The 26,486-nt window shown below is 37.7% G+C and overlaps 1 protein-coding gene across 2 annotated transcripts in view; it reads right to left on the bottom strand.

Moving 5' to 3' along the window:
* TMCO3 (transmembrane and coiled-coil domains 3) overlaps window positions 1–26,486 on the bottom strand; it is a 33,951-nt gene that overhangs the window by 1,627 nt on the left and 5,838 nt on the right. Inside the window, exons 3-12 of one of the 2 annotated variants that reach the window (XM_027675031.1) lie at window positions 23,646–23,825; window positions 21,805–21,996; window positions 20,874–21,002; window positions 18,211–18,303; window positions 16,057–16,243; window positions 15,003–15,120; window positions 14,248–14,443; window positions 8,248–8,398; window positions 1,812–1,891; window positions 1,149–1,298 (exon numbers count right to left, since the gene is read on the bottom strand). In XM_027675031.1, the coding sequence (XP_027530832.1) occupies window positions 1,149–1,298; window positions 1,812–1,891; window positions 8,248–8,398; window positions 14,248–14,443; window positions 15,003–15,120; window positions 16,057–16,243; window positions 18,211–18,303; window positions 20,874–21,002; window positions 21,805–21,996; window positions 23,646–23,825 (1,476 nt within the window). The other variant, XM_027675032.1, reaches the window with a different exon arrangement.

The raw sequence follows: 26,486 nt of genomic DNA on the forward strand, positions 1-26,486 counted from the left end.
AAGATCTTAACTACATAGTCTGAATGTCTTAACTACATAGTCTGTTCATTCAGAACACAGTGGCAGGAACACAGCGGCAGAAGTAAGTTTTGAGGTCCCAAGCAGAAGAATGACTTCAGGAAATTTCAGAGCTATATAAACCTATACAGTAGATAATCATGTGAGAGCAGAAAAAAAATGAAAGCCTAAAAGCCCTCAAACTCAGTGGGTGGCCCCTAAACTGGTTCCGTGATCACGTACAGAGATCTTGAAACTCTATGCAAACATGCAATATTTGTAACTCCTAATCACATGCAGGAGTGAACATGAAAACGAATCACCTTTACCTACAAGTGAACAGCATTGTGTTTTTCACACATGCTTTATTTGGAATTGGTTCCAGCATTATACAGCCCACTTGCTCACACAATGAAAAGCTCTGAGCACTAGCAGAGTATTTTTTGTAAGCAGGAGCACAGAGAACAAAGCAGCCAGCACTAGAAAGTGAGGTCACTTGTTGTATCTCTGTAGCCATAATTTACTTAATTTCACAAAGCAGACTTCATCTTCAAAACGAAATAACATTCTCACAGCTTCAATATAAAACTAAGGTTAAGGCTTCTTTCCTGGGGATTCTTTTAATGACTACTGAAAACATTGGTTGTTTCTTCTGTAGAGGATCTAAAATGAATAAGCTTTGCAAGAAAAACTAATTACAAGTTTATTGCTTACAGCCATTTCCACATCACGATATCTGCTCTCTAGTTCTTATTTGCTGGTATTTCCTTCTTCAAATCCTATACTCTATACATATCCTATACCTTGTTCTGTATCAAGATTTTAAAAGCAAAGCTGTCTTAGTGACTCAGATGCTATCTCCAACTCACTGCTTAGGTAATAAAGAAGTTGTAAGTGAGAGCAGTTAAGGTAAAGCATTTATAACTAAGCTATTTAAAATATTGAAGTACAATATGAAACACATAAAAACAGCACTAAGAAACCTGTCAGGGACATACAAGTATCCACTTGTACAGGCTGCTTCTATTTGTTAACAATTGAGAGATGCTACAAAATTGGAGTCTATTGGTATTTCAAATACTGGGATTTTGTATTACAGTTTAAGTTATTCAGGTGCAAAAAATGAAGTTCATAAGTATAGAACACCTTACCTCCCGAGATATGATCCCTGCTCTGCGTGCTCTACTTCCCAGAACAAAAGAGAATTCACTGACTTGTGCCAGTCCTGCTGAGACAATCCACTTGATATACTGGCTGGTCTTTGGAAGAATCAGAGAAAGGACAAGCACTGCCAAGACAAACTTTAAAAACAGGTTTTTTGAGGTTCTTGTGGGTTTGTTTTGTTTTGTTTGTTTAAATAAAAAAAAATGCAATAAATAAAATAGTACCAACTTTGTAAGATATATAGCATCAAATACAGTAATTTTGGACATAACATAAAATAATGGACTTCTAAGTGTGTCTTCTGTATTAATGTCAAAAGAGACAAATGTACACTGAACAGTAAAAAGTAGTATTGTGTTTACTATAATAAAAACACTTGATAACTGTCACAAATTCCCAGCTAGATAAACAGATACTTCACCATGTGTAACTTACTTTTAACATTACAGTACTTTTTTTTTAATACCCTAAGAATATTGTATCAAACTGTATTCTAATCAGTAAGATTCCTCCAAATACAGATTTACAGTAATACTCTGTTATATCAGATTTTCGGTTCTTGCATAGAATTTTCTTTAGGGCATGAAGCACAAAGATTATTCAGATTATTAAAGATTAAAAAGATTTAAAAAAAGAGTAAAAGAAATTACCTTCATTATGACCACAGACAATGTAAGGAATAGCAAAACTGTGAGTTCATATATTACAAATGTGGGGAAAACATGAAGTCCTAGAAGGAAAGAAAACAATATTTCAAAGTTTGAGGCCAATATCTTATGATGGTAATTTTCTGGGTTTAATAATATATGGAATTGCAAGACTGTATTCTCAAAACTAACCAAACAGAAAGCCTTAACATATCTACCAACTACTTGATCACTAAATCCCTAACTACCTACTTGATCATAAAAGCATTTCCTGCATTATCCAGCCATTTTTCCTCTGGAGGGGTTTAGCACAAGCCATATTCCCCATTGATTTAAGTTGTATATGAGTGATGCACAAGCACTTTCATTTATAGAGTTTTCTGCCTTCCACACCAGTCAACAATACAGAATCTGAAATGAAACTCACCTCTAATGAAGGCTATAAAAATCCTTCAGGAAAACAATTCCATTGTTCTGCACAGTCATTGTAATGTTTTTCTAGTCATTTACCCTTTTTGTATGGTATGGTAACAGACTATTACTGTGGGAGGAACATGATATTCAGTATTTGCATAGACTATAGGTATACAACAGAAATTGAAACTATTTTTGATTACATGACCCTCACTTCCAAACACTAAAAGTCACCTGAACTGGAAAAGACACTTACGCTGAAATCAGGTAAAGCCATAAACCCCTGAGCATGGTTTAACAATTAAGGAATTACATACAAACCTGTTGTTCTGATGTTGTTGTGTTTTTCTGTGGGGGTGGGGTGTCTTTTTGAGGGTTTCTGCCCGTTTTTTTAATTTTTATTTGGTAATTATATGAAGCAAGATAACAAGAACCACAAAGAACACAGAAATTTAAATCTTGCTAATATTAAACAACAAAACCAAAAAAGAAGTATTTGTTGGAGAAGTCCTAGAGTCACTGAGCAATAATCTTACTCACAGCTGACTAAATCCATTTTTTACTCAGAGAGTATGAGGAAGTTTTGCAGGCAAACATAACTGTGCATCTTTGGAAGCTCATTCCTTTTTCATAAAAGCTCCTAAAAGCAAAAAGCAAAATAGTGGTGGTGTTCCTGATAAATCCATAAGAGTTGGCAGTTCTCCAACCCAATTATTTCTGGTGAAGGACAAAAATTTAGCTTTCTAAAGCAAAAGGCACGTAAATCAATGCTGTAACTTCTTATTTTAATGCAAGACAAGGTTTCACTAATTTTCTCTGCCCTGTAGCGGTGCAGAGCCAGAACTATAGAGAACCAAGAGTTGTCATCTCTTGCAGACTGTGCAAGACAGTTACTTATAGTAACTTCACAATGTTTTGTCCATACGCTCATTCCATTGTGGATGGAAATATTCTTCAAGTACATCAGAGATATTTATACGAGTACCACCCAGTCAGCATTTACACACCCTGTTTTATTTCTTAATTTTCTTCCAACTACTGAAGCGCAAATGCAAAAGACTATAAAAGTAAGAGGAGCAATGGCAAAATAAGAGATGAACACCACACCAAAAAAAAAAAATCTGCATGTATGCACAGATGCACAAGGAGGGGCAAGTAGTTTCTCTGTTTTCACTGTGTATCACATGCACAGTGCTCATTCACCTTTAGGCCGACCTCAGAAAATACATGAAAAGCAATTAGAGAAATACAGCCCAAAGCAATGGCATGTTTGATAAGAGGGCCAACTCTGACACATCTAGAACTGAAGGTTTCTGAGGGAGGCTATAAATATAACCTAGTGCTCTCATCACTCCTGATGGAACTACCTGTTCACTTCTGGAGCAGGCTGAAGTCCATTTGAACTGCTGCCCAACATGGAGATTATTGCCATATCCCAAAGACCTGAGGCACAAACTACAGCAGATTTCTATACCAACCTTGTGGAGGTAAGTGTCTGTGAGGTGAAGCAAGCCTAAACCTGTTGCATACACTATTCTGAGCAGACAAATCAAATAGACATATTTTCTTTTTGTAGGAAATAGATCCCATCATAGGAGATTTTTATGGTCATTACAGACCTTTGCCCCAGTCCCAGATGAAAACCTAGGATAAGGCCAGAACTCACAAGACTCCTGCACGAGCACGTGAAGCCTTTCCGACAACACAAATGTCAACAGAAAGACTAACTTCACAGGCAGAAGGTGCATGAGTATTAGCATTTACTGCAATGGTTTTGACCAGATTTTGTGACTAAGGTTCAAGAGGCACTTTGGACCCACTCTCTAAAATGAAAGAAATGCTTCAAATAATTCAAAAACTTCAGCAGTGTTATCAGGTAGCACATGGCATATTGGCCAGCAGTCAATAGCTAGGATAACACTTAGGTACACGTTTACAGAGCTGACCATAAGCGTCCAGACTTTAATTCTAAGCAGTGTTCTGAAAGAGCTGGAACAGAGGCCTAGGGGTGGTCTTGCATCAGTGGCAGGCCAAAAAGCACAGTTCACTCATGTAACTTGGTATGTGTTCTTCTGTGGACAATTACAGGCAAGATTTTACACATCCTTTTTATAAGTACTTTTTTCCTTAACAAGTAAACTCCCTCCTTCTCTGATTAGACAGATTCTACCAATCTGCTGGATGGCTGCCAAACAGCATGTGAACATCCAAATGTCTTGACCACATCCTGGTAGATCCAACATAAAGAAAAGGAATCTTGGAGATCCTTGATGGCAAACATTATTACAAAAACCAGAACTCTGTGGGTCAAACTGGAGCCAGTAGAATTAATTCTGACACATCCTCAAGACAGGACATCACTCAGAAAAATCATGTTAGCTGTGCATTGGGATGCTGTATCGACTAGAAGTCTTAATGAACATAAGATCATAGCTAGCAAATGCAATAAACGCTGCAGCCCTGGCTATATCACTAAGTAGCAGAGGGGAAAGCCAACATTCTTCATCTTTCTGCAAAAGGGAAAGTCCTTTTCATTCTAAAGTCAGTTCTGAGAGCCTGAAACCTCCAAGTTTCATTGTGTTCCATGCAGGAAAACAAAGCAGTAGAGCTGGATGGATAAGGAAAGGCAATGCATGCCACCTAATGAATTCCAGTTGGGATCTTCTTTTGATTTTTCTCAAATTCAACAGAAATGTTAAGAGGCTTATCAGAGAATACTTGTGTGCATATCTGTTCGGGACAGTGATGGTGCTGACAGTGGCAGCAACACCTGTCTTCTGAAGAAAAAAAACATACTGTTAAAGGGTTTTCAGCATCTTTCATTCAAGGTCCAACACTGAGCACAAGATTTACCCAGAAGGGAAACATGGAGCCTGGCGAGTGAGTGCATCTGCACAGCACATTGGGAATGCACAACTTCTGTCAGCCACTGGAAGTAATCTGCCTCCTCATCAGTGGCAGAGAGGGTCCTGCTGCCCAATTTCAAAGCCCATATGCTTTGTAGACTAACAAAAAACCGGGACGTTGTAGCTTTTTTAGAAAAGTCAAACACTCTACTTTTCTAAAAAGCTATCAAAACAAAATCAAATCATGTAGGGGGAAAGATCTGAGCACTAGGTACCAAAACAGAAATGAGTTAGAAAGTTCTCAAGATGTGGCTCTAAGGGATTGGTCCAAATATACTCTCAAAACTATCAATGAGGACAGAGATGAATAGGAACTTTCTAAGCTCAGCAGAGGTTAGAGAGCCAGAAACCTTGAAGAACACACAGAGGCCTAAATGAATATACAGATAGAGAGTAACTCCAAGTGCAGTTGTTAATGCCTAACTGCAAAGGTGTGTTATTCCCACAAATGCCCCAAGCGCAAATTTGAGAGCAGTGCCATTACACAGGTCAAGCTAAGGGCAGGTCCACTGTTATAGGTACTACCTGAACAAGTACTGTTCATCTCACCTTTTAGGCACCAAAAAGATTTCTGTAGTGAGAGCAGAAAACAGGCATTTAAGACAAGCAAAACAGGAATGACCTTTTCCAAATAACACATTTACAGTCGTTTTTCAATTAAGTTAAAATTTTTTATTTGTGTCTTTATTCTAAAAGGACCAAAAATTGTATTACTGCAGTGGTGTACCACCCTACCTCAGGATCTCAAGTGTTTCCACTCTATAACAGGATGCTTGCTGCATATAGCAACAAACCTTCTCTTTAGGTTTGTTGAAGAACTTTTCCCTGTGACCTTTACATAATTTCATACAGTAAATCTCTACATCTTTATAGATACATATCATTTGCATGGGTGCCTATATAAGTACAGAGCAAGCAAGAAGTCCTTAAAAAGAAATCCAGTAACAAAAAAGTTTAAGGAATACTTTTTATTCTACTCGGGTTTTCTTTGCAACATCACATCGCTCCTTTTAGAACCTAGCTTCCTTGCCACTCCACAGAATTTCCTGTTCAGACAAAATTTAAAAGTAACTGAAAGTAAAGGAGAAAGGGCAGGCTAATTTTTTTTGGGGGGGTGAAAGGGGATTTTGTTTGGAGGTTTTTTAGGGTTTTGGGTTTTCTTTTTTTGTTTGGTTGATTTTTTTAACAAGGAAGCATTGACACATTTTGTCAGAAGCCTATAACATTGCTCACTTTTCTAATTTTTTCAGCTGATTTTCTTCTGAGGCAGGATTAACACCCATTTTCTGTAAAATCATAGAAACTTGTTAGGCAATTTTCTTTTCTTTCCCTTCTTGTAGTTAAAATGGTAACAACGGTTCAAAAGGTTTTTTAATTCTGTAACAGAATAACTAAATAATTTTCTTAGAGTACAATGTAGGCTATATGGAGTGCTGCTAGCATACCAACGGAGGTCTTGCTATTTTTTGTACTCTAACAAAGTCTTATATCTAGCCCTAATTTATGCAGCCACAAGAGTGTAGGACAGTATTTTTTTCCTTGTAAAATTAACTTGGGCTTATAATTAATTGTCATGCTTTGTATCCTTGAGAACATTATCTACTTACCATCATCTTCAGTGAAACACATGAACAACTTACATTTGTGAGCATTTAGCAATTACTCATCCAACCTTGGCAGTTATATGGGCCCAAGTTTTACCAAAGCTCATCACTTTCCTCCCATTATTAAAAAAAAGTTATTAAAATAAACATATCTATTACTAAGTAATCTGACTGATCATCAGAAGCTATTTTCATGGGGTTTTGTAAAAACAAAACCAAAAAAACCCAAGAACATCAAGACTGGCAAGCATAACTATTTCCTTTTTATTTTGCTAGACACCAACAGCTTCAGTTTCTGTTATGAAACAGTGCTTATCAAACAGCTATATAAGGAACTGCGTTAAAATTATGCCAATGATGGGACTTAACTGTAATCTGAATAAATACAAGGAGAGAAAAAGAACAATAGAGAACTTAAAATAAAACCAGAAGAAAACCCAAGGGTGGTCTTGAAAAAAAAAAAACTAAACTAAACCCAAACCCCATGAAGTTCTGAGTAAGCATGGGTTGAAGGAGGTTGGATTTGTGCAGTGGGCCACATCCAAACCCCCTATCTTAGAGCATGCAGTGCCCCCAACAGAGGACATGCATCTGGTATATAATCCACAGGGAGATGGAAGTGCTTTTCACAGGACCTGCCTCCTCATTCACCATACTTGAGCACTTCAGTTTCCTTTAGAGAAAGCGTACTGGGGCATGTACGGACAGCTAGGAATGTAGCAGTTCAAAATGAAGCTACTGATTGACTGCAAATATTCTCAAGAGTTAACCTGTTTTGGGTAACAAGCACAATGAGTTACTCTCCTGGTTTTAGGCACCAGTGCTGCATTTCAGTTGGCTCTCAGGTAGTCTCTGAGATACATCTTGTTCAATTATTTTTGCCTGTATTGAGAACACAGGTCACATCTTCCTAACTAAAGGAATGAGAAGCTGTAAAAAAGATTTGTTTCCATTATCATATCCTGCTTCTAGAGGAAACCAAGCCACAAGAACCTGAAAACTACTCTACCAATTGACTCAAAATAGTAATACAATTTTAGTATAAATTACAAATATAGCTGCTGGGAAGACAGAAGAACATTCAAAAAAACCAACAACCAAACCAAGACCTTCTTCCCTTAAAATTTTCAATTACATATTTTAAATAGTATTAATTCAGAATTAACAATGAAAAACTGACATTAAAATATGACTTAAGAGTACAACATGGAAATGGCTTCTGAAACTGGATGTTAGATTTAAAAGTAGTAACAAAGGCAAACCAATATTGTGGTCAGTTAGCAGTTTAGTATTTCAACAAAAGAAAAATCTATCTCCTCCCCTCACATTGTAGACACCATTTTTTCTCCTCTCTCCCATTTGTAAGCTATGTTTTTATGTCTTATATATGTTATATTTTATATATTTTATATTATATATTTATATATTGTATATATTTTATATATTATAGAGATGACATTATTTAATATTATAGATATTATTAAATATTTTAACGTAAGTTTTCTTGGAAGTTACCTATAGATGCAAAGAAAATGATGGCAAGAAAGTCACGTATTGGTTCAATACAGCACATAATCTCCTCAGTAACCATGTGACCCTGAGAAGAGATCAGAGCTCCGGCTAAGAAGCATCCCAGCTCCATTGAAACATCCAACAGCTCTGTGATCTGTCAAGGAATAACAGAGAATCGATTGCTGAGTGACTGAGTAACTTTATATACCACTTCACAGTGAAATTATAAAACTGGACATTATACTGAATGTAGGAAATTACTATGTCTTTATGCAAGTTCAACAAGAAGTAGAATTCAGTGTAGTTATTTCAATGTCCTGCAGTATTGTATTTATACAGAAGACTCACAAAATCAGTTTCCCCCTCCATGTTACCTCCTTTCCCACAAAAACAAAAATAAATTTCTTAATCTACACTAATACTTTCTGTCACTCTTAAGGACACCATCTGATTTCACAACTGCAGGAGAGACTATAACAGCCTTGGAGTCAGGATTACATAATACATTGAGACTGAGAACGAAAGCAGTAAGAACAGGGTATTTTCCAGCTGTCAAACAAGAGGGAAAAATGAAAATCAAAGTTTATATTTGAGAGAATAGTCTCAATTTAGAAGTCTCAGGCATAAATTACATTTTATTATCGTAAATGGTTTAAATGTGTCTGTGTGCTTTACTGAATAGGGGTTCCTTTAAGTGTGTGAAGTAAAGTGCTGAAATGAAGCACAATATCGGCTTGAAAGAATTCAGACTGCTTCATTCTTTTTTAATATGTTAATGCAGTACTAGAAGGAAGAGATGAAACACATGTTAAAAAGCTAAACTAAAAACAAAACAATTGCTTAAGGCAATGCTTGGAACGGTAAAAGCAAAAAAGTGAACAGCACTTCTAGTGGGTATAAAGTATGTTTTAAAATAAGTACTTTAAAACCATGCTCCTGTAGGTGGTCATCTTGCTGAGAAAGTACAATGCTATTAATACTAATAGAACATTTAGAACGGAAGACTTATTTGCATACTAATTTAGATTAAGCAACAATACGCTAGTACATTTATGGACACCATTCATCGGATCATGAACGGTGTTATACTGTAAGTTATAAAACTAAAACTCAAGTGTCTTGAAATTAATGGAGGAGAGCAAAACACAAAATAAACAAGTCTCCAAGCTGCTCATAAAATGCCACCCAAAAATAATCCCCAGACTTTTATGTATTGAAGTACTAATGTCCGAATGATCATCACATAACTGCATTTTTGATAACAGTCTGTAATTTATTGCAAGACATTTAAGGAAAAAAATTGGTTCTGTCAACTAATATCAATAGTTGCTGATCAGGCAAAACCAACAAAATAACATTATAATGTTATTCTCATTTTAAAACAAAAGGAATTTCAGTGCTTGTCACAACAATTTGAAATTGTAAGAGGGAAGAAGGCAATATATACATGAAAGGCTTTAAAATCATCAAGAGATGAGTAAAATAAAGGAAATAGTTATGAATAGAAAACACTTAAGTTGTTCTCAATCATACATTAGTTGTTTTAAAAGTCACATAGCTAATATCTAAAGTATTCCCATACACGTGATTATGTTACCATATAAGAAGAGAGCTAGCATCTCTTGTACCAGAATTGCATGATACTGAACTATTATGAGAATCACTCTTCAAGCAAGGAACAATTTGAGTGTTGGACTTGACGATCTCAGAGGTCTTTTCCAACCCAGTTGATTCTATGAAAGAAACATGTTTCTTCAGAAAGCATCAAACATAACTGGAGCAAACCGTATATCTATCTGGGAGTTTGCTCCCACAGCATTAAATCTGAATTACATTCCTTCACTCTGTGGCAAATCAAGTAAGAGCCCAAGGGCCTGGTAGAAAAATAGGCAAAATTTGCTATTTCTTGTTTAGTCTCTGGGTACTACACAGCTTCAGGTCTACAAAATCTACAGGTCACTCTACACACTGAAAAGTGTGAAGTTGGATGAGAGCGCAAGAAAAGAACCAACAATTATGTATTTTTCTTAACCCTACCTCCCCTCCTCCAGTCTGTTCTTCAGATTTGTATGTATACAGAGATTCCTTTTACAATTCCCATCTTGGTCTCTAGTTGATCAGTAATATTACCAGTAAGTAGACACACTTCCTCAGCTAAAACTGTAGCATCAGGGTTTATCATGTATAACGTATGGGCGCACATGCACAGACACACTGGAGAGGGTTTGTTTTACTGGTAGAAAGGCATTCTCAGCAGAATTTCTTAGATAAACAAAATTTGGAAAGTATTTCGCATTTAGTATTCCCTCTGTGCTTTGCATCACTTTTAATGTTTTCCTTTTACCAAACAGGGCTCTAACGATTGCTAATCTCTGGGCTTTGCGCTGTCCTTTTCTCAACTCTTACATTACAGAAAGCTTTTTCAGTCAAAATTACATGAAAAGTTTTGTCAATTTCCATGTTTTTTCCCCAGTACAACCTAGTTTTCACTTGTTTTCAAAGGTCCCATTTTACTCTAATTCAGAAAGGATTGCTTTGCTTTCACTAGAATATTAGATTTTTATGTTCAAATGTTCTATCACAGCAATAAATAAAGAAATAAACATTACTGCTGTAACATGTTCCAGTTGAATCTCAACCATCTGTTCAGCAGTTGTTTTGCTCATATGCTCTAAGAGTGTCTTATTGCTACTCTTTAATCATCATAGAAGCTTAATGAATATGGTAAGCCAGTAAAATTAAAGAAAATCTTGATGGAAATAAAGGTATTAGAATTTCAGGCTTTAGTAACTTAAACCTGCTCAAGAGTAAGGAGGTGAATTCTAAGCTTGGATTTTAAGGAAGTAAAGCTGTAATGGAAATGGAAACAATTTTTAGTGAACCTTGGAAAAACTCCATCTCAATTATATTTTATGAAATAATTAACCAGAATATTTCAAATTAAAGTTCTTCCTTAATCTTCTCCTTCTCATTGATAGAAAATTAATTCTATCAATTTATAAGCAGGTTATGAGCCATTGAGAAGTACTCCAGGTAAGCAAAGAATGACATTCCCAATATTAGTAATGATATTCTTAAGACACTGCAGGAAAAAATATGCATATTTTCATACATAAAGTACTGTAATAACATAGCTATATTTTCTTTTTGTCTTTTTGGTACATAAAGCAAGCTGGCAACTTCCCTCCAGTTGCACAATTTTCATCATAATGTTTCTGTGCATAGAGAACATGAAAAAGCAACATTACACCATTGAATGCTCTGGCTGACATATTCTTCAGCTCATCACGGTAAATATCTCGACCTAAAAGTACCAGTCAAGCCATGGATCCTCAATGGTCATATTTAAAACCATAAGCAAGATTTGCTCTTTATATTGCAATTCAGAACAGTTCCCCAGTTAAAACAAACCACCAACCACTATCTGCACAACTTAAAAGCTTGAAAAGGAGATGCTGAAAGTGTAACAATGATCTACTAAACTTTCATTACTGATGGCAAGGTACACGATTCAAAGATGGACAACTGTGTCTCTCAGCTATACTTTTATAGGACTGGCACTTGACGCAAACTCGCCCCACACCTGAACTGCCTAACTAGTTGAGAGACAAAAGGGAGGGGAATTCCAATTATTTCTGAGAACACTGGGAATAAAAAGAGGTACCTTAAGCTCCAAGTCTTCGTAAAATATCTCATATTTGAGATGCACTGCTTTAACTTCGTTTACCAAGAGATGTATTTAAGACCCTGTTTCAGATGTAATGAGTTGCAATGTTATCCAAGTGAGCCAAGCAGTTCAGAAATGCTCAAAAGTCACTATCATACAGGAAGCTCCTCAATTGACAGGATAATCCTTACACCAAAATTGCTTACTCACACAGCAGTAGAGGAACCTCTTACGTCCTATCTTCCCTCTTGTTTTCCCATACAGAATTTGCCATTATTGGTAAGGAAATGACAATTCTTGTTTAATTAGTCATGGGAGCTTTTTCAAACACAGGAAACAAGTACAATAAAATAAGTTTATATATAATGTGCATTACATGTGCTAGTGTTACAGATTAATCCAAATACAGAATAAAATTAGGTGGCCCCAGAATTCCAGTCAACACTGAAGCACATAATAAGTAACTGTATGCATGAAGAGGGAATACTGTATCATTCCTACCCTCTTTGTCATGTCTTGGAAAGGATTTGGCCTGCAGAGTAACTTGCATGCTAGAGAGTGAGTTAAAATATCTTATTTACAGTCATCTCTCAGATTTTCTAAATGGAGCTGTCTTTGGTCAAGGCCACCAAAATAGGCACTTTCTTATTTCTCTTCTACGAATTCAAAAGCTTTTTTTAGAATTACACCAGCATAGAAAATTCTGTGTTTGCAGATTAATTATACCAACTCCTTTAATATTTACGCTCGGTTTTCCCAGGAAAAAGATCTCTGCAGGAACCACTACAGTTTAATTGTTTTTCTTCCTGGCACCCAAAAACTTTAATTTATCCTTTACAAAGACATGCAGCAAATTAGATTGCCATCCCTCATCCTATGTTTTTATTCCTGACATAGTAGGGGCACCTATACCAATAAAAAGATTTGTTTTCCAGAAGATTTGTTTGTTGATCTGTTCAACTAGACAACCAAATACTTTTTTTTTTCTAGTCTGTGTGTTTAAACCACAACTTGTAGCATTACTATAATGAATGTATCTGTGTCAGTGAATATCAAGCATCTCAACTGGTTTACTGAGGTTACCTGCAGTATCCTTTGTACTGTTCCCTTTGATACATTATTTATCAACTCTAACAGGAAAATTGTTGAAAATGCTGAAGAAGCGTTCTAGTTTTGCAGTATAAATCCAACACACTCAAACATATTCTCCCCCCAGGTTTGTGTACCCACATGTATTACGTAAAGTCATACAGACAAGCTCCTTGTTCATTTGACAGGCAATTGTGGTACAATACACCCAATTCAATCACCAGACTATGTAGGTCATGTTCTTAATGAAAGTAAAACTGCTTCTAGATATCATCATATTTTATGCAACTTTGTGATTTGGTTGCTGGTTTTTATTGAAGTTCTATGGATGTAATGTCTGCTTGTTAGAAAGTAAAAAGGAAAAACTAGCTTTGTTCCTTCTCTTATTAGATGACACACTTGGAATATGAATAGCTGTTTAGAGCAACGACATTTTTAACCTGTACAACAGAAGTCAACAACTGTAAAGCTATGCTCTCACTACCTTCTTTTTGACCTTCCTGAAGGAGGTCAGCTTTCCCTGTTGGACTGTAGTAACTAAGCTAACACCCCTAGAAAAAAAGGTGCAGGCACAGGAATATTTTGGCTTAATTATTCTCAGAGGACATAATCTGCACATTCAGGATAACGGAGTTTCAAACCCACAACATTATCAGCAACTGTCACATTCTGTTCTCCAGCAGTATAGTTTTTCAGAGGGCTGAAACGTGAGAGAGAAACAAATAGAAGGAAAATTCAGGGGCAAATGAACCAAACCCAATAGGGTTATTAAAATCTATGATCCTTAAGGCATTTCTCTACTTTCTTAACTTCATCCCAAACTGTGTATCCCACACAAAAAGAAAATTATTTTATAATAAAAACCATGTTGAGAATTTGTTATTAAGATATTTGTGAGCAAATGTCACAATCAGGCATTATCAGTATCTCAAAACCCATCCTGAATTATTTTCAAATGCATGAAGTAGCCCAAAATTAAAACTTGGATCATTATTCATAAACTGGCTGTATTAAAAGCTAACAGCAGAAGTTCAGCAGATTGACATTCAAATTTTATCTCTTCTTACTCATCTGTGCTGGAATGCATGAATCATCTGCACATTTGAGGGTTGTTTTAAAACATTTTAAACTCAAATAATTAATTACAGAGGTACATGTACATGCAGTAACAGTAAGTGCAATGGCTTTGATAGTGATGCAGTAAGGTATCACATGTATAAAAATGTTTTATTAATTTAAAACATTACCGTTAACATAAGGAAGGTGAATGCAGTTATTCCTAGAATGAGAATTTCTTTATTCCCTTTGCTTTCTGCGTGCAACTTGCGATAATATGGTCCTATGAGATAAGTCTTTATAACAAGACATAGAAGAAAAACAGCAGCCAAAGAAAAGAGAATTTGGCCAATCAGTATCAGTATTCTCAGTATTTCCTTGAAAATGCTGGAAGAGAAGAACAAACAAAAAGTTTCTTTCAAGTGCTCTCATACTTCCCAACCAGTTCCCCTTAACTGAAAAGATCTAATTTCGTAAATGTTCCAAACTGAGTAGCCACAGGAAGATATTTAAATACATTTGCAAACAAGATTAACACTAAATCTGCTGAGTGCCCAGTAACCTCTTTTACAGCCTAGAATTTACTTCCATGTTGACTCAAAAAGATTTTTGTTGACTGATCTCCAAGGTAAGGCATCAGACTCAATAATGCTATCACACAGTCTTTGAAAAAAACATGCCCTGGGGGAATAAAGTAACTTTTTTTTTAAAATAACAAACTTTTCACAACAAATTATAATTACTACACAGGACTAAGGCTGCTAGAGAAAAAAGAATATTTTCATACAACATGACAAGTAGAAACAGTAAAGGAAACTCACAGGAACGGAGTGCCCATTTTTCATGGAACTGACATTAACTGTAGTGCTCTCAACATTCATACTGGCAATATACAGACTGATTGCCAGGGGTGGGGGGGAAGATCCGTGCAATAATTTTTCTTTACCTGGAATGTGTGCTCACTCCTGCTTGAATAAGTGTAGGCATGACAGCTATAAATAAACCAAGCTGCACATCCTGCATCACCAACATGCCAAGTAGTACGCTGCTGTAGTCAATATCCCCTGTACACCGGCAAAGCAGTCATGGAAACAGTCATTAGAGGCTATGAATGCTTGCAATGCTCAGAAATCTAGAGCAGGCTTAATCAAATGGAAGCCAAGCATAGCTCTTAATGGGGTGAAGGCCATTCAAAGCAGTCTGGTTTTTTTTCCCCACTAGTAGGTAAATTAAAATATATATAAGACATTAAAATACAAATAAAATATTCATGAGACTCCTGTTACACAATAAAAACATAGACTTTGCTTAGCAGTTAAGCACTAGTTATGCATTTAGTGAAACTTCTTTACTGAGAGCATACAGTTTTTAGAATACCAGACATGTAAGAGCCAGCATGTGTAAAATATACACTTTGAATTCTGGCATTAGAGTGAATATTCTAGAGGGTGGAGAATACTTTACTGCAGTTTATATAAGGGAGATTTAAATGGAAGAAAGCAGGATGTCAAAACTTTTGAAAGGAAACATGTAGAAGTACTTGAGAAGATAGCAATATGACCCTTGAAGGTAGTTATTTGAAGAGCTGTTAGCTATGAAAGACCACCTGAACTGGTCTCTGATGAAGAAGGATGTAGATTACTTAAATTAGCTTTTCTGCCCTGATGACAAGCTGGTAGCAATGGTCTAATCTGGTAACCTCTTCAAAAGCTCGAGGATTACAGACCCTCAGTGAAGTCAGTTCTTAACATGGAGAGCACTGGTTGGGCTATACTGTCTTTCTCCAAAGAGGACTGGCTATGTAAAAAGCAAGAACATGTCCTAATGAGAACATACACAACACTGGCCAGTGTTAAACAAGGATGATCTCTTGTAAACCAGACTTAACAGTTGCTTTTGGTTTGGTTTTTTAACTAGTTTCTCTCATAATATTACAAAGTCAACTTCTTTCAGATTTTATTGTAGATACTACAGTAGCCCATATTTAAAGTCATACATACCTTCTTTATCTCCTCGAACACTACCTGCAAGGAATCTTGACACCAGTGGTGTGCTTGATAAAGATAAACAAGTGGAAATGAAGACGCTCTGTGTTGGTCTAATTTGGAGCAAGTGCCCCCATAGTAAACCAAAGGCAATCATCAGAACTGTCATGTAGCAAGGTCCTTGCAAAGATATTTTCCATACCTGGGGACAAAAATGTTTTTATGATAAAGGCTGATGACACTTCTCACCGCTAAGTTACAATGATTTTCATCACAAATAAGCAGTTAAAAATGCATGATTTGAGGCTGTAGTGCTGGGCCACAGAAGTAACAGTCTGTCACCCTGTACAATACAAAACTCTGAAGTTATTATGCCTAGTAGATATTCTATACCGGAAGACTCATTACCAGAAATTAGGCAAATTTTCCACAGCTCATGGACAAATTAGGGGCCAAAGCCCCAGTATGGGTTGATATATATTAAAAATTATCAAGTGGAAGACCAGTTATTTGATGTGATTCTAGGATGGGGAAAAAATGGGAGTGGTAAAGGTAGTCACTAATACCAGCAACCTGTTCCAAACTCGTGCACACACAATTCTGAAGCAGCAGTTTACCCACTACAGTTTAGGAACTCTTGAATTACTAGTTTTTATCTTTGACTTTAGATGGACTAGAAATAGCAGATTAAGCTGAATGGTCATAAATTTCAACCCATTTCAGTTAAAGTTTTTATGGCATCATGAACTCACAACCATCAGTTTAGGAACAAATCACACCATGCAATTCTTCACATACAGTCTGCACATATTTTGCAGCAATATTTTCCACTTTTAAAATTCTAGCTGGTTTATGAGATAACTTTTTTTTTAAATTAAGACCAAAACAATCTTGTAGCTTTTTGCTGAATCCTGATGGCCACATCATGTAATATTCCAGATTGTGCTAACATACTTGCTGAATCACTTTATTAGCCAATAGAACATGTATCATCAATTCAGTATGCAGTACTTTAACGGTCCAGCATTGCAGTAAATATTCCCTTAGAGTTGTTTACATTCTTCTGCAACTTCAGAGCTGCAACTGCTCAGATTCAAGGCCTACCATCCAGTCATTTCCCACATCAAAGTACTTCAATTTGACAAAAATACCATATGTGACAGAAACAGTGTGGTCATACTTAATGTATAGCTTGATCTTTGCTCAACCAATGCCTTACCAGAACTTTTCCCATTACAATTATATTTTCTGCTCTCTCTCTCTCTCCCTTCCTGCAGCAGATTTCTCAAATAACACTGTACATTCTTTTAATGCATGTCTTAGCTGTGTAACTTATTGTGATGACGATACCATGCTTTGCAAATGACTCCATGCACCTGGAACTTAGGTTACGGACTTTTAGTTCCAGGGCTGGAACTGTAATGTCTCAGCAAGTCTTTAAACTTGGCTTTACAAATAGATGGAGGGACCCCTGGTGGCCTAGTGGTTAGCGTGCAGGACTTTCACTGCTGCGACCACGGGTTCGATTCCCAGTCCCTCCCGGGCAGATGGAACCCGTTAGCCCTGTGAGGCCATCCATCTATGAGAAGGATACTCTAAACAAACCTACGTCCTGAGGACCTCACTGCCATTGTCCAAGCTTGCTTGGCCCCGGCAGATGAACCTTAGGATTAAAGGGTGGGCTCAGTTCAGCGCAGGCTGTGTCTCACCTAAAAAATCCATTGCGCAGGCTGGAAAGGTAAAAGACCTTTCCCCAAATCTTCGTTCGCGAAGATGGGCCATTATTATTATTATTATTACTTTAACGGTTTGATTTTTTATAACAGGATTGGCAAACATCACTGGACACTCTAACAACAACTGCGTGTTACTACATGTCAAAATTAAGCAGAGATGGATTGTCATAAATTGTGAGAGATTAGTAATTAAACTGTTTTACTAAAATGAAGAGGAATAGCAAATGTAAGTTTTTTGAAACACTGAATAAATAATGCATTCTGTTCTTTCCAATGAGGTAAAGTGCAGAAGCAAATGTCATATTTGTCTTTTTCAAAATTGTACAAAGTTACACTAATATATCATAGGGAGAGTATAAAAATCTCAAATATAACTGATAACTGGAACATTAGCAATTAAATACTTTAATGTAGAGGTATTATGCAAAAATACCTTTCTTAGTCTTTCAGGAGAAAATTCCAGACCAACTAGAAAGAGGGTGAAGAACACACCAAACTCTCCTAATGTCTCCACCTGTACAATAGACTTAAAATAAAATTAAAAAAAAATAAATCAGTGCATAGCAGTCTACTTATAATACAAATTATAATTCCACTACAAAACAAATTGTTTCTCATTATGTTCCCATAGGTAGTTCACTTGCTGTCATATGACATCAGAAGTTCCTACAGCAACCTTAGGGTTCAAACATTTTTCCCATCACCTGGCTGATACTAGATGATAATTTGGTGGGATAGTGCTGGTCACACTAAATGCACATGTGCACTCATCTAGGTAACCTTGCTGGCTGGATGAAAATGAACAGGTTATGTTTTATGCATGTACTATTAAATCCCCAAAGCTTGCACTCCAGATGTTACTTCTTGCTAGTTATTTTGTCTACTGGTATAATCTTTCTGCTAGACGGTAGTTGCTGTTCTGCTCACCACCCAATAGACTGCACACATCCATCTCTCAAGGCCACCCTTTCTGCTTCAGAGAGAAGGGTGAAACAGCAGGAAAAGTGGTTGTCTTCCTCATCACAGTAGAAAAATGGGGATACTTCTGGCTGGCAACTGGTCACCAGTGGTGGATCCTCAAGGTTCAGTTGTAGGGCCAGTTCTACTACATATATATATATATATATACGTATCAATCAATAATCTCCATGCAGGAGCTGAATGCACAACTAGCAAGTTTGCTGATTATACCAGGCTGGGAGGTGCTGCTGACTCTCTTGAGGGACAAGACACCTTGCAGAGAGATCTAGATACACTAGAGTATTGGGTAATGATTATTGGGAGATTTAAAAATGCTGGATTCTGCACCTAGGATGGAGTAGGTCAGGCACAAGAATAAATTAGGAGAGGAATGGCTGGAGAGCAACCCTGCAGAAAGGTATCTGGGGGTGCTGATGGACAGCAAGCTCAGTGTGAGTCGGCAGGGAGCCCTGGCAGCCCAGAGGGCAAATCCCATCCTGGGGTGCATCAAACACAGCGTCACCAGTCACTCAGGACAGGTGATTATCCTGCTGTATTCAGCGTTAGTGCAGCCTCACCCGGAGTTCTGTGTGCAGTTCTGGGCCCTACAATTTAAGAAAGATGTGAAAATATTTGAATGCATCCAGAGGAGGGCTACAAAGCTGGTGGAAGTGCTGGAAGGAATGTCATATGAAGACCAGCTGAGGACAGTTTGTCTAGCTTGGAGAAAAGCAGGCTGCAGGGCAACATCATTGCTGTCTACAGCTTCCTGAGGAGGGGAAGTGGAGAGGGAGGTGCTGATATCATCTCCTTGGGATTCAGTGACAGGATGCGTGGGAATGGTTCAAAAGCTGGATCAGGGAAGCACTAGGAACCATTTCTTTACTGAAGGTGGTCAAACCCTGGAACAGGCTTCCGAAAGAGCTGATTAATGCCCCCAGATGGTCAGTGTTCAAGAGGCATTTGAACAATGCCCTTAACAATATGCTTTAAATTTTGGGCAGCCCTGAAGTGGTCAGGCAGTTCACTGAAATAGTCTATTCTAAAAACCAATATTCTTTTCTGTGCATTTACAGGCCAGAGCAGAAGAGAACAGGGTCTATAATCAATCACAGAGAAGTGTAGATGGAAACTATCTTTCCTGCCAGATTAGAATCTGCCTGCTTCCTCAGTTCCTCCAACATTCAACTTTTTTAGGAAATACAGAAAAAAGCATACGAAAGAGACCCAGTCAACATGAACATTATCCGGATGAGTAACATTTAATCACAACTGCACAAGAAACTGGCAGGTCACTTAAACTGCCTTGAAGAAACATCTCTCATCTGTTCTGACCACATCATCTTCTTCAACTTAAATCCTTGAAAATCCATTGTTGGATCTATTCCAAATGTCAAGCTTACAGACTTGTTTCTCAGTCTAAGTGGTCAACTTTCCAGACCTTCTCAACCCAGAAATTACGTACAACACAAAGGTGATTATTTAATCTAAATTTTAGAATATAAAATTTTGAAAGTGTAGTATTTGGACCCTTCTCTTCCAATACAAGATTGCAGGATTTTGTCAGTTTCTACCCACCTCTACTTACTTTTGAGCCCAACAGTCATTTTCAACAAAAGTCCAGGTAAGAGCAGATTTTGCAAAGACAGCAAGTTTCAAGTGGTTACATGGATATCATTCCAACAGACTCGTGTAACTTAGGTGGACATTATGGTGCAGCCTTAACGTGTGATCTGTTTTGCCTGCTGACTAAACAATCTGTTAATGCACACCAGACCACTAATCAAAACATGTCCAGCCAACCACGGCCCATGGTTTCGCATGAGCTAGTAATCAGGGTACACGTGATGGAGCTAAAAAGGTTCAAGAGACTTCAGGAATGTGGGCCGGGTACAGGGAAAGAAACAGGGTGACTAGGATGGATGAATGAGCTACAGAGAAGCAAAATAACTCTTTTCTCTAAAAAGTCAAGCTATGCTAGTCAGGGAACTACTTGTTTTAAACACTTCCTCCACTGTGGATTCTTTTTTTGGGTTTTTTTTAATACATTTGAAGTTGGCAATATCATATTATTTTAAAACTACTTTTAAAGACTTCGACGAATTAAATCAGTCAAGAAGTAACTTGCATGCTTACTTTGATACTGTTTAGTCCTGAGGGTCCTAAGAGTACTCCACAGATGATATATCCAAACATGGTTGGCAATCCTATTGTTGTGCACAGCCAGCCACATGGCAAAGACAACATTCCTATTGTCACAATATCCTAAATATATAAGATTTACAAATGCATTAATATAAAGGACACACATATTTGGGATGAAATTAAAGACTATTATCTTTCAAAAGATAAACAGCACTGTAAAATTAAATGTAGAATACTGCCTGTGAAAAGAAAACACAACTTCAGTAAACTAACCCCAATGCTGTTGCAGGTGTAAGCACAGCAGTTTTGCAGATGAAGCAGTAGTACTGACCTTAAGTAACTGGGAGACTTTTGATCAATTTAATAAATATTTTAAATACATTACAGAAAGTAGGCAATTTCCTGGATGGAATGACACTTTGCATTAAAACAAGATGGTGAAACAGGTCTGGTTTGGGTTTCTATAATTAAAAAAGAATCCCAATCCAGTTATTCTATTGGAAGCACAAATACAATAAAACCCTTGCCATGTCTACGTATTTTCCAGCATTCCTTCTTTCATCCCAAGACACAAACAAATAAATTCTCTCTACTGACAACATGCAAGTGGCTTATCAGGCACAGCAGTAGCTTGCTTTAACACTGTGCAGTCCAAGAGAAGGGATGGTGCCCCAAAGGTGCAACAAGATAAATAAAAACAAAGAGGATTCACGTGGCATCATGATTAGTCTTGTGAAGACTATCCTAAGAGTAGGGAACGTATGGCTAAATTACCATAGATAGGGGACTCATGAATGCTGGGGTAATTTTAGAGGAACATATGCTCAATTTACATTCAATCCAACCAAGGAGTACTGACATACAAACTAGTGGGACTAAATCTGACCAAAAGCAACGACAAGAACATCTCTAAAATGATTACCTTTATGAAATGATGATCAGCACGAGGAATGGTTGAATCTCTCGGTTTGGTAAGGATATACTGATTGTTCTGGGAATCAATAAGCATACTAAGACCTAAGTCATCCTCTACTTCTCTTTTTGAAGCATTTCTTTTGGAGTTGGTTTCATCTTCTTCCACCCTTAAAACTGCTTCAAAGTTTACACCTCTTACCTGTCAGAAAAAGAAAACAAATAATCAAACAAACAAAAAAGCGGGAGCCGATTAAGCGTATAATAAAAAAGGAAAGACTATTAGCTGTGCTTGAAGTTTCTACAGAACTTGTTGACATCGGCTAAAAATACTGCAGGTTTTTTCTCTAAGAAGTCTTTCATTTCCTTTATTAAAACTTGAAATGTAACATGTTATTATCTTGAACAAAAACAACTGGAGATTACAAAGTGATATTCAGTTCTCAAAAATATGAATTAAAGACTGCATTACAAGTCAAGAAAAGGTAACTGTTCTGTAAACTTGAAGTAGAGGTTGTAAAAACAGTTTCTACCTAGTTATTTTCAGGATTTTATTTTCCAAAACAGCAATTCATGGAAGCAGGTTGTAGCTCAGATTTTTTTTTTCATTTTTACCAACTACACTTCTCTATTTGATTATATTTTAATAGAAGCCTGTATATCTTTATCAGAATACTGATAACTCTATTAGAGCTTCTCATTTCTAAAATTCCAGTGTTTTTGCTTAAATGTTTCTTGCAAAGATAGAGATGCAAATAGTCCTCCAGGTTGCATTCCATGATTCCTTTTCTTTCGTGGATGGAGATACAAGCAGAAAAACAAAGACATGCCCTGGAGGAGAAGGACGCCTCGGCGTTTTTCCAGCTCTCACGTGCCGCAGGACGAACCTCGCTATTCCACGGCGGAACAGGAGAGGGCGCTCCCGCGGCCCGGCCCGGCCCCGCTGCAGGCGCTGCCAGGTGGGACCCCGCGGGGCACAACCGCTCGTACCAGGTGTGCACGGAACAAAACGGCTGCTTTCACTTTCTCTCCATACAACTACAACTACAAAAAATCCCACGGCTTGGCGCTCTACTACAGAGCAACTGTTTTTTCCTCCTCAGCAGAATTCAAGAGCTATGCTCACCTCGGAAGTCAACCAACAAATCAATCAAAACCTCTCAAGAGCAAAGGCCAAGTAAAGTTGCAATTCGTGGCTACGCAAACAGGGCCAGTTTAGAGGATTTGTCTCTGAGGATGGCAAAATGGGACACTACAATAAACTGACACATTCCCAGCTCCAGAAACACACAGCCTTAACCTGAGGAATACTGTCCATCATGCAACATAAAAACAAAGAACAATGCAAGTAGGCCAAGGTGCAAAAGGCAGAGAAAGTCAGAAGTGGAAGAAAGCAACACCACAAACACATTTCAGGTCCTTCCCTTAAACAATATATCTTTTCCCAGACTAACTGCAAGGATTCTTGTTCTCCCATAACTTTCTCAACAAAATGAAAATGTGGAGACTGCTTAACACAGTAACTTCATATCCTGAGAAGTCCAGCCATCACAGTTCCCACCACCACTGAGTTGTCATATCTCTGCCCCCCCACCACTGAGATGTCATATCTGTCATGGGCTGTATCAGTGAGATGGGCTACCTTTGTAAAAGTGGCAGCTGCAGGGAGGACTTTCAAATCAAAAACACAGAAATCACTAGCAAAAAGGAGCAATTATTCCTTATGCTCACTCTTCTTCAATCCTATAACCCTAACAACTATATTACACATGAGAAACACACTTACAGTGCAAATACTAATTATAAATAAATGCATACCAATGAAAAGATTGAGTCTAAAACATCACTTACAGATTTGTTGTCATCAAAGGCATGCTCTTCTATTTCCTCTTCCAATCTATCAGCTGCCTTCCTGACATCTTCCAGAATTTCATCAAGCATTGACAGGCTTTTGTTTTGATGCTGCATGTTCTTAAGGGCTTCAACTTGGTGTTTTTCTGCTGCTAAGAGTTCGACATATTCCATTTCTTCCTGTTGAATTTTACAACACATAGATAAAGTGCTGCCCAGGCCTTTGAGCAGAAAAACATCTGACATAAATATATGCTTCTTTTGACACAAAACATCTTATCAGTGGAACTGCAAAAGCAACATAGAATTAATTATGATATTTGAAGATTGCTTTCTCTTGTGCCAATTTTCATTGGGGTAAATGGACAAGAATAACAACCACCAAACAAAATATCCACCAATTACCTTTTCTAATCCATTAAACAGTAGGGCTGACCCAAGGGTATGATCCAGAAAATACAAGAAAGGACTGACTTTGAGAAACTCTAGGAAACATTTCAGAGCCAAGTAGAGTTTAACACTCAGTGCTTTAGGAGGGAAGTGTAATACCTTGAAAGCATAGCTATAATATCTACAACAAACAAACTGTATGGAAAAAACAATGAATCTTAACTTTATAAAACCTTTTATAAACATAGGAAGAGGTCTGTTAATGGTTTTCAAAAATTACAGTAACTGTGGAAACAGCCACAAGAAAAGAAAAAAAAAGAGTTGGGAGAGAGTAGAGATGAGCAGCCAATCACTCTAGCCAAGTTTCCTGTTTATGTTTCCCAAGAAGTACTTTCCTATTAGAAGTAAAATACTTGACTTTTTCCCCCATTTCAGTTTGGGTCTCTTATAAACTTACACCGATAACTTCTGAAATTCATTTCTAGGCTTCAGAAGTAAGAGAAGAGAAAATGCTAATATGGTTTGATACGGTGTGAAAATACTTCAGTAGGTTCCCTGAAAAAGTTATGATGTTTCATTTCTCTTTGGATGTTTCAGGTTCAAAAAGACAACTAAAAGGCTTAATTTACTGATCAAGACTGGACTTAACACTGCACCTTCTACATAGTTACCATGACAGTAACCAAACAGAATATTTTGTGTGTTGACAGAGAACAATCTGAGGCTTTTGGAAAAAAAGATTCTTCCCTTTACATGTCTACATTCTTTTAAAGATGCACTGGTTGAGAGAACAGCTATGAGTAAGGAAACATCCACAATTACAGCACTTCTTCCGTCCAGTTACGTTCAGGATGCTGACAATACTTAGATGAGAGAGACCCTACTTCTGCCCTTTGAGCCAGTATTATTACCAAGGGCAAAAAATGGGCAAAAAATGCAAGCAATCTCTAGCTCTGAGTCAATTCCCAGAAAACACAAGTTTCTGTCTCCAGATGCCCTGCCATACTCAGTTAGAAATCAGAGAATGTAGGTCTCCCCTAGGTTGTGTGTTTTACCCTGCCTACCCTCCGTAGACACCTTCAATAACCTGGACATATCATGGCTGGGCTTCGCGAAAGAAGATTTGGGAAGGGCTCTACCCACGTTTCTTGCAAGCGCGTTGGTGGCTAAAAAGGCCAATACGAGAAAGGCATGTCCGGTTGCAAAAGGCACAGCAGAAAGACTCCTTAGATGGTATATTCTGCAAGGCTCGATTCTTTCTGCGTTGTCTTTTCTCCTCAAGGGTGATCCTGCGTGCTTTCTCAAAAGCATCAGCAGCGTTATAGATGGTGTGTCTCCAGGCCTCCCGACTGGAGGCCAGAGTAGACCAGTTATGGTGATCAATATGCCCGAGGCTGAGTTGTTTCAGGGAGTCCTTGTATCTTTTCTTCGGGGCTCCTCTCTTGCAGCAGCGTGTGGCAAGTTCACCATAAAGCAGGATCTTAGGGAGGCGGTGGTCCTTCATCCTGGAGACGTGCCCTGCCCATCGCAGCTGCGTTCTCAGTAACATGGCCTCAATACTTGTGATTGCTGCCTGTTCGAGAACAGATGTATTGGTCACATAATCTGACCAGTGGATGTTTAGGATTGTACGGAGGCAGCGTTGATGGAAGTGTTCTAGGAGACGCAGGTGGTGGCGGTAGATGACCCATGATTCGGAACCATATAACAGAGTAGACAGCACTATGGCTCTGTAAACACTGATCTTGGTACTTTAAAGTACCAACCTGGACATATAAAATGGTCCTAAACACCTGTGCTTAAGTAAGTGGAGTGTCCCCTCCTCCACACATTTGCAGATGGACATTTTCCCCCTTAAAACCTGCAAGAACTTGCATGTAATTTAATCAATTCCTTGATGCCAAGACAAGAGTACGTTCAGTACAACTGGTACCTGTAGCTTAATTCTTTTAAAATCCCTATAGTCAGATGAATGCCTCTGCTTGTGATGAAACCACAGAATTGCTGTCTGTTGGTGTTTAGAATTACCATAGTTACACAGGCATGATGAAAGTTACCCAGATCCCAAAATAACTGGAGTTGGGAAAAATGTAACTATTAACGTGTTTAGCCCAATGTCAACAATTAGTTCTTATGCAACACTTAAGTAGGAGACACAATCATACTGCCTCGAGGAAAAACATTTCCTATCTGGTGCTCTTTGCTAGCAGAAATTGCCTGAAAGATGTAAAAAACAGCCACCATATGAACTGCAGATTTTCTGCTCATTCAGCAACAACGTGGAATGCAAGATGAATTGTTAGATTCTTTCCCCTCAAAAACTAAAGAGGTTTTGGGTGCAGGGAGCCAATTTCAGCCCTTTCTGTCGGTGGAGACAAACAGGCTGAACAGAGCTAGAGGTAAACTGCAGAATAATAAATAATTCAGTAATTTCAAAGGAGTTAACTTTCC

This window comes from Neopelma chrysocephalum, unplaced genomic scaffold (assembly GCF_003984885.1).
Source record: "Neopelma chrysocephalum unplaced genomic scaffold, ASM398488v2 Primary Assembly neopelma1_25, whole genome shotgun sequence".
NCBI lineage: Eukaryota > Metazoa > Chordata > Aves > Passeriformes > Pipridae > Neopelma > Neopelma chrysocephalum.